This window comes from Gavialis gangeticus, unplaced genomic scaffold, assembly GCF_001723915.1.
Source record: "Gavialis gangeticus isolate Ggan-Ray unplaced genomic scaffold, GavGan_comp1, whole genome shotgun sequence".
In the NCBI taxonomy this organism is placed as follows: domain Eukaryota; kingdom Metazoa; phylum Chordata; order Crocodylia; family Gavialidae; genus Gavialis; species Gavialis gangeticus.
This window is the reverse complement of record NW_017729032.1, coordinates 5,678,891-5,687,984: the sequence shown is the minus strand read 5'-3', so window position 1 is coordinate 5,687,984 and position 9,094 is coordinate 5,678,891. Positions and strand designations below refer to the sequence as shown.

Genomic DNA, 9,094 nt, shown 5'->3' with positions numbered 1-9,094 from the left:
TTTTTTTTTTTTTTTTTTTTGTAATCTACTTATTAGATTCTTATTGTCAGAAAGGATTAGTGTTATGAGCTGCAGGAATTCCTTTCATTCGCCATAAGGAGAGGTAGTGAAGTGTGGCTGCTTTTCTTAAAAATAACATTCTGGCTTTCTCCCTCCCTTTCCCCCACCCCCCTCTTTTCTCCTCTCCCACAGAGATTTGTGCAGCGGACTGCGGAGGACACGGCATTTGTGTCGGAGGCCCCTGCCGCTGCGAGGAGGGTTGGATGGGCACAGCCTGTGATCAGCGGGCGTGTCACCCACGCTGCAATGAGCATGGGACATGCCGGGACGGCAAGTGTGAATGCAGCCCAGGCTGGAACGGAGAGCACTGCACTATTGGTAGGGGGAAAAATACTTTTTAAAGAATAATTGACGACTGGGGAGGAGAAAAGGAGCATGCTTAATTGAATTCGTGTGACTTAGTGTAGCATGAGCACCTTTGTTCTTGGATTTCAAGTTCGGACATCATACATTTTCATGTGGGAACAAGGCAAAATGTCCTTTCATTTGGTGATGACACAGCCATATATATTTTTTATGATCAGAAGTGAAATATACCTCTCTAGAAAGTTTGATCTCACAGAGACAAGCCACCAGACCTTAGCTAGATGCGTTGAAAAACACCCCTCTGACTTTTGCAAAAGGTCTTCTCATCTGCCTTCGAGACTCCCGTCTGCTGTGTCAACAGCTCATTCAGAAACATGCAGCCTGTTTTAAATTTCCATTACCCTGATTCACTCCATTATTTGCACAGCTACTTTGGTTCCCAGCAAAAGAGAATTGCATTCCGAAAACTTCTCGCTTGTTTTCAGAGCAGTCTCACTCAGTCTCTCTCTATCTCTAGCCAGCTCACATCTCCTTCTCACACTGTGTTTGTGTTTCCAGTGCATCTGGCACTTACTTTAAGCTCTGAGCTGATGGCATGCCTATTATTTACAAGGTGCCATCAGTAGGCTTATCATTATGCAAGATAGCACAGTTCCTGCCTTAAGGAATCTCCTGTCTCATTAAAGATCTGGTTCAAGTTTACATTCCCTCGTCATCCGAGTTAACTTTACTCCATGCTGTACTTTTATCTCTTTCTTGTCTTCTTCTATCACCCCTTCACCCATATGAGTCCTGTTCAGTGAAATACCCTACCCACCCAACAGAAACCAGGTAACTACCAATAGCAGCCAGATCACATGGCAGTGGGCCTGATTGTGCTCTCAGATATGCCAGGGTGGGTCTTGTTCAATTTAGATTTGGCCAATGACACCAGCCGCTTTAGATTTACACTGGTGCCATTGAGTGCAAAGTCTGGCCCTCTGCTTTTACTAATGTCCTTTAGAGTTCCTTTGTTTTGTCCCTGCATCGTTCTGACTATAACAGTGCCCGACAAGACAAACACATCATGCTATATAAAACCTACCGCTGGTAATAAAACCAACCACCAATCATACCTGGGCATTGCTTTGCACTTGTATCTGTGTATGATCAAATCAGCCATGCATGTAGCCAGGTATATCTGCACACACAAAGCTAGTCAATAACTGAAGCCTGATCAAAATGCTTTAATTCCAACATTCAGGTAATGTAATGAGCCCTGCCTGTGTCTCTGTTCTGGCTTATCATTCGTTTATGATAATATCACCAACCACATTATGGTCCCGGCAAGCATCCCTAATGAAAACTATCTGGCACTCAGCAACTCCCCCTAACACATTAGAAATTACATTCTGTTTTCTTTTCCAAGCACCTAACAGCTTTCAGTTTTTCCCATGAATCAGTGTTTCCCTCCCTTTAAATGTCTTAAAAATGAAAGGAAAGCAATCATGTGTCAATTGAGGTGCTGCAGATGTTGGTTGTTTATTTATTTATTTATTTATTTATTTAGCAGTATTACTTGATAGTTTCATTAGTAGAACTTTGCTTACCAAACTCTGGAAATTTGGGTGATCGATAGGGACCAAGATTCATCACCGTGTATGAGCGAATATATCTACGTGTAGGAAAACTTCCTGATTGCAGAAGGTGATTAATGTGGAGGCCATTCACGCACCAGAGGACTCACTTCATAGAACGGTTACCATTTTATTACTGCAAAGGCAAAGACAAAATGCCATTAATACAGCATTCAGTATTTCAATGCACAGCCCATAGACCTGAATTGTTTCAGAACAAGAGGTTTTCTCTTTCATGGTAATTAAAGTTACCACATTATTTGCGGCAGTCCTCCTTTTAAATAGACGGTACCCACGTTATTACAGTAAAGGCAAACACCGCAATGCAGCAAGAAGCAAGCTTTTAATGACATCCACTATACTTCCCCACAGCCCTACACTCCTGTCGCAGGGCTGTCTTGGTTTTAGGAATCATCCTTTATTTTCAGTGCCAAAATAATTCAGTTTCTTCTTCTCCCTCCTCCTCCTACGTGGTGGTTTAACAACAAACGTGTACAGACTTATGCCTCTGAAGCTGTAAGCCATATTTCCTAAACGTATGAACTATAATGGAGATTTGACAAAGTCATAAATATCCGGGCAAATTGAATAATGTGAGGGAGTCATACGCAAGTAATATTGGCACAGATGAAAGGACATTGGCTTGGAATTACATTAAATGTGTGGTAAGCATTCCCCTTGTCCTTGTGTAATTTCCCTGCATGGCAACTTGTTCTGTTGAGAGTAATCCCTTATATGTCTGTGTCATTGTCAGCCTGCTTTAGCACTGACCAGCATAAAACCCCATTGCTGAAGTAATGCTTTAACAATATTGCCATGTGTGCAGGTAACATTGATAGCAATGGATGATACAAGTAAAGGAAGCTTCTCCTTCCATTTCCTGTTGAACACATACGAGAGTAAGAACTCCTTTTATTTCTCCTTTAAGGTCCTAGGAAGCCCTTTCTCATTATGCCGCACCACTCTGATCTCAGTGGATTAATTGTGTTTGCTCATACAAAGACTTACGATAGTGAGTACAGTAGCTCAATTCCTCACATTCTGAGATTTTCATTAACGTAACCTCAGTTAATTCCCAACCAGGAGATCGATGCAAAAGCTTGTGTTCCTCATCCTAATTCAGTCATTTTAGTGCATTCAGGCAAGAGAGGAGAACACAAGAGTTGATTATAGAACTGCGGGAGTCTTTGAACCCAGCAGAATGGGTAAATGTATTTACTTCGAATTCCTAAAATCAAGAACTAAGGTGCATACACAATGCAGCCCTCAGACAGTGGAAGATTAGAGAAGTAGAGAAGCACCTGTTTTTTTAATAGGTCTCACTATTCATTAGCAGCCCTTGAAGACGACTTGGGTTTTTCAAGGGTTGACAGTGAATGGTGAGGACTAGTAAAAAGGGTTTTCTAAGGGAGCCCGTGCATTAAGGTGGAATTCCTCCTCCCTCCTATGACTTCTGAAGGGCAAAGTTGCAGCCTGGATTTCCAAGGGAGATTTGTAAGTGGGCCACAGGGATTTGTGGTGGATGAGGCTGTGAATGCCACATCCATCCAAGCCTGGCCACAAGCTTTACATAAGGAGAATAAGGAATTGCATTCACCACTGACGAGTACCCACGCTGCAGAATGTGAAGGATCCTGTCTCCTACCTCTGAGATGCAAGGGCAGGTCTCCACCTGGCTGCTTGGGCTTTGTGAAGGGCATTCAGATTTCCTCTGAGTCAGAGATTCCCCTGAATTGCTTTCTACAAGCCAAAAAGCCTTAAGGCTTTGGCCCAGGTTGTGTATGATTGTACATGCGTGCACATGCAGAGGAGAGGGAATAAAATGCCTCCCTCTACTGAAATCAGCAGTAGTCACAGTCCTTGCAGGATGACAGTCCAAACACAGGGGCCAGGGACAGAAATTATGCATAAACCAGTGTAATTGATCGGAAACCAGTTCAAATCTGTAACACAACAGAAGTTTAGTGCACATAAAACACTTTCAAAATAGCCAAAACTGATTTAGGATAAACCTGGATGGATGTAGTATCAGACTTAACTGATTTAGGTTAAATCAGTTTATTGAACTTCTGCCCAGATCCCCTCCAGACTCAAGTTCATTCACAGTTCCCCAGCATCCCAGGATGCTTTGTAAACCTTCCCCTCCCTTGCAGCATGGGCCTTGGCCCAAGCTGTCTGTTCCAACTGAGCAGGCAGATGTGCTGTAGCACCCCCCAGCTTCTGGCCTGGGCCAATGCAGGCATGTGGCTGCATTTCCAGAATCAAAAGTGAATGTCTGTTCACTTGTTTATCAGTTCAATCTATGCAGGTTAGGCTAACCTGCAAAGATTGAATCAATTCAGCCTCAGGCATTTTGACTGTCTATACTTAGCCAAGATGCTAGTGTCAGAGGTAGATCTGCATACTCAGCCAGCAGAGATGGGCAGGGACATATGTTCTACCTAATTGTGGCCAAACACACCTGACTGTTGCATGTCTGTCTGGAACATTAAGGGCCAGATTTTTAAAGCACTTTAGCCAGCTGAAATGGCAGGAGGGCACTTAGTGGGGGTTTCAAAAGCACCTTGGCTCCTTAGTCCCACTGATTTCAGAAGGATTTAAACACCTGGGTGCTTCTGAAAACCCAAGTGAGCAGCTGTCTGAATCTTTAGACACCTCAATACCTTTGATACTGCTCTGAGATACTCCAGCAGTGTGTTCCCCAGTAAGACCCAGACAGACAGCCATACCTCCTCTATATGTGGGCTGTTGCTTATGGCACAGTCACCTCCCTTTTGTCTTATTTAGATAACTCTTGATTTTCAGCAGTCTGCCCTGTAGGATTGGCTTTCCTCTATGGTTTTGTGTACATAATCACACATGCTCGAGACAGTCTGGGCTGCAATCGGTGCCTCTCAATTTCTGCTTGAGTGGCTGGAATCCAAACAAGATCCAGTTCAGTTGGATTCTGTTCTCTTTTTCTAAGTGCTCAAACATGTCAGTTGTGCCAATAAAATGCACTTCCCATTTTGGTCAGCAATCAAACAAGGAACCAGGAGCCTAGCAGTACACTGCCCACCTATTAGGTATTCCACCTATTAGGTACATAAATGGATGTAGGCACCTAGGTGCAACTCTGTTCTGCCCCAGTTGAGTCCCTGGAAAATTGTTAAAGCAAAAGGTGGGCAGGTCATCATCTTGCTCACTGCTGTTTTGTGACTCAGTCCATAGGGGCAGATGGTGGCGTGTTACACAAGGTGATGCAGTAATGGGTTTTCAGGATTTGAGCAGGGTAGAAGAGAATTACACTTAGGTGCCTAAGTGCTCTTAACATGGCTCTTGGCTTCTTTAAGATCTGGCCCAGGACATTACACGTGACCTCCGCCTGGTTTCACAGCACCCATGGCTGAATGCAATGTGGCACCTTGTGTAGACCCAATCAATCCAGCCAGGATCAGCCCCCAGGCTCCACAACTCCAAGAAACTTTTCTTCATTGGGCTGAGCACAGCTGGGCCCTGGATGACAGGGAAAGTCAGTTCTGACAGTGAAGACTAAATGCAGACACCAGGGTCAAGTGTGGACACTATCTTTATCCTACTGATGCTAGCATAAACTCATATAATCTCCACTGGCTCATTACCTGAGGGCTGCATTCTGGCCCTGTTTACACCTGTGCTGTCTCTCTTAAAGTCCAGTGACTTAACTGGTATTATACCTTATTTTTTCTGGTGGACGACAGGACAGAATCAGGCTGCGTGCACATTACGGCGCCTCTTTTTCCTGCACTCCCTAATTTCATTCCACCTGCCCCCTCCACACCTTTCCCAAGGAGTGCTCACAGGTCAGAGAATGGCCGTTTAAAACCCCAAAACAGAGGCCTGTGGGAATACTATGAACCCAGGAAGGAAGGTGTGTGTGCAAATTCAGTAGTGTGGCATAAATAGGTGCAGACTGGGTATTCTCATAAGAAGCCTGCACGGTCCTTCAAGCCATTAGAATGAAAAGGCAGGATCTACAAATAAATGGCACAGTTGGCTGGACAACTCCCTCCATTTTTCGCCCCCTCTAGAAGCATTGCCACGTTTTAAAGTTGTAACCACAAAGCGAAAGCTGGCAGAGGTTTTTGCACGCTCTGAAATGTTAAATCCAAATTGCCACTTCCTGAACTGGAGCAGCCACCCAGGCTTGTAGGAAAGCAGTGCTGCTTGTATTCAGTCCTTCTGTGTGGGAGTGATTTGTAAACCTCATTCCCTAGCTACAAAGCTGCCCGGTCAGGTCTAGCTCTGATTATGGAGGCCCTCTCAGCTCACTTACAAAAGTGGGCTTGTGCTTTCACTCACCCATTAGGCTCACAGGAGTCTAGACTCAAAGGAAAAAAGAAAGCTTCTGGGGGTTGTGACCCTCTGCTTGGGTGGTCTCCGTGAACCGATCCATACGGAGAAATTCCTTATTAGGACTCTCGTTTGTGAGTGAGCACGTACGGAGCATAGGAGTAATGCCTGCACGGGAGGCATAACATTTTAACAGCATTTACTTGACAACAGCCACAGGAGAAAAGCATCTGTGGGTGTGGAGATACAAGAGGGGAAAACAGAAACATTCCCAAGGCTTCTTTTTTATATATATATGTATATAGAAAGCAATGGCTGTTAAGAAAAGGGAAATTAGGTTAGAGAGGAGATCTCTTTGCGCCCCGCCATTGACTCTTGGACAAATCCATTTGGTGATGGTTTTCAAAGGCACTCGCCTCCCATTGACTTTCAAGTGAGAAATGGGCACCAGATGGCCCTCAATCCTCCAAAACCCCTCTGTGCATCATTAATCCTGCCACAGAAGGGCTACGCTAAGACTTGCCACAGAAGGGCTACACTAAGACTTGCCTACCTCACTGCATCGCCATGAGGTTAATTTAATATTTGTAAAGCAATTCAGTCCTGGACAAAAAGCTGCTACGTAAAGGCAATGTAGAGTGGTCCAGGGTAAAAGCCTTACTGCTTCCAAAAAGGCCACAGGGGACCAATGCTGCTTCATTAAGAAAAGGTAATATAATCAGGCAAAGTGGAAGATGTTCTGAATGGCTCTGTTTCTCCTCAAATAAAGGCAAATAGAGGCTGCATAGCAGAGGTGGGTTATTGCAAGTGGTCAGAGCCTTACCATGTCCTGCCATTTATATTTTTTTTTACCTTCCTGTTTCTCTTGCTGATCGGACTGAGTCCTCGCAAGCAGACTAAATGGATGTTTGAACACAGCCTTCCTCAGTTCTGCGACTGCGGATAGCCGTGTTCCACCTTACCCTCCTTTCTTCTCTCCTCGTAATCAAAGTTTTTCTTTTAATACCACAGCAGACTTTCCTTTGCCTCTCTAGCACCTGCACTGTCTTGTAGCAAGCCGTAATGCACTTATTCAATCCTACCTTAAATGTCCTGTCTTTTATCTCCCAAGCTCACTATCTGGATAAGGTAGTGAAAGGTATGGTCTTCCTTCCTCTTTTTTCCTGTTGTTTTTGTGTTTAAAAACAAATGCACCATGAACATGCTGTCTTGAGGTTGCATCTTTCCTCATTGTTACAAAGCTCGCCCTAACTGTCTGGAAGGGATGACTTTTCAGTCATTTCGGCAGGATATATCTCACTGGAGCTTTGTCCTCTGCTGTGATCTTATGTTAACATTGTATAAGTCTTCCCTTCCCTTCCCTCCACACCTTCTCTCCATGTCATCTCTCATCCCCACCCCACCCCACCCCACCCAGCCAGATAATGAAAGTCAGGAGGAAACAAAAATGTCTGTCCTGCGCAGCGATTGTTTTATAAATGTATGTGAGCCGTACAGTACAAGCAGGTGAGTGTGCTTTCGGTATGAAGTCTCTCTATTTTGTTATTTACCTGATAAAGCTTCTCCAGTCTCCTTAAATGAAGGTATTTTCCATTATATGGGAGTGGTATGACCTTTCGCCCAAATTTTCCAGCGTTGTGAATCTTCAAAGGTTCACTGACGTTCATGGAGCTAGTTGATTTACACCCTGGGAAGATGTGGCCCCACGTGCCTATTCATGCTGGTCAACCAGTTCTCTCTCCCAGCGTGAATCAGAAGGAAACAGAGTTACTATATTATGAAGCCAGTGCAAGTTGCTTTCAGGCTACCTGCTTCAGTTGTTCCCGACTCTAAGCTGCAGTTCATGGTCTTATTTAACTTATGAAATTATCATCATAATGGCCAAAATTGACTTTTAATTAGAAATATTGACTGCAGTTCTAACATGCTCAGGAACTTCGTCGAAGTGCCGAGGCACCAAACATTTCCCAGAAAAGTATAATAAAGTGACAATAGATGTGATTGAGTAGGACATGAATGCCCTTCTAGGTGGCTGATTTGACACTAACAGCAACATGATGTTGACACTGTGCAGAACAACGTGTTTGCCATTTAAAAAAAAAAAAAAGACATCAGCTCAAGGGAAGCAGTTTCTACCGGGAAGGTGAAACTTCTTTTAAGGTTATGAGCAATCAGAAATGGGAGCCATAAGAGGCTGGCGGAGAAGGACAAACAAGCCAAAATATTTTTCCAGTGAATGGTTAAAATAAAGTGTCTATCTTGTTGCCTTTCAGGGTGTCACAAAAAATGTGGTTTTCCTGCCAACAGCATTTTTCGAGATGAATTTATAATATAGGCTCCCTCTGCAACTTTGGTTGGTATTAGACCAGTTCAAATACAGCCGCAAGTAGGGAAAGATTGCAAAGATTGCAAGCATCCAAAAATATTTTAATGATATGGAAGTGTCAAGGATTTTAACAATAATTACTCCTTTGATGAAAGAGGACCACGGCAATAAGCAAGGCATGTTCCTGAATCTCTGGCTTTAGACTGATTGACTGTTCTGTGGCAGTTAATTTTCTCTAATTGCGCAGGGTCAATGAAACATCCTTGACTTGCTTTAAATTAAAAAAAAAATAAAAAGGGCTTCTTTGTAAGATCAAGGAACAGGGGAGCCCCTTGTATATCGTTATGGAGTAACAGTGGTGGCATTCTTAAAAGAATATATAGGTCAGCACGAGGCAGCGTGATCAGACCCTCCTGCTAATGTTGTACATGTCAGTGCTTTACATTTCAAAAACTCTCAGGATTTATTCCTTTCA

At 43.7% G+C, this 9,094-nt stretch overlaps 1 protein-coding gene across 5 annotated transcripts in view; it reads left to right on the top strand.

Annotated features, from left to right (window-relative positions):
* TENM4 (teneurin transmembrane protein 4) overlaps positions 1–9,094 on the top strand; it is an 894,317-nt gene that overhangs the window by 730,014 nt on the left and 155,209 nt on the right. For all 5 annotated transcript variants that reach the window (XM_019523993.1, XM_019523990.1, XM_019523994.1 and 2 more), the window contains one exon: positions 193–378. In XM_019523993.1, coding sequence (XP_019379538.1) covers positions 193–378 — 186 coding nt within the window. The remainder of the gene's footprint in view (positions 1–192; positions 379–9,094) is intronic.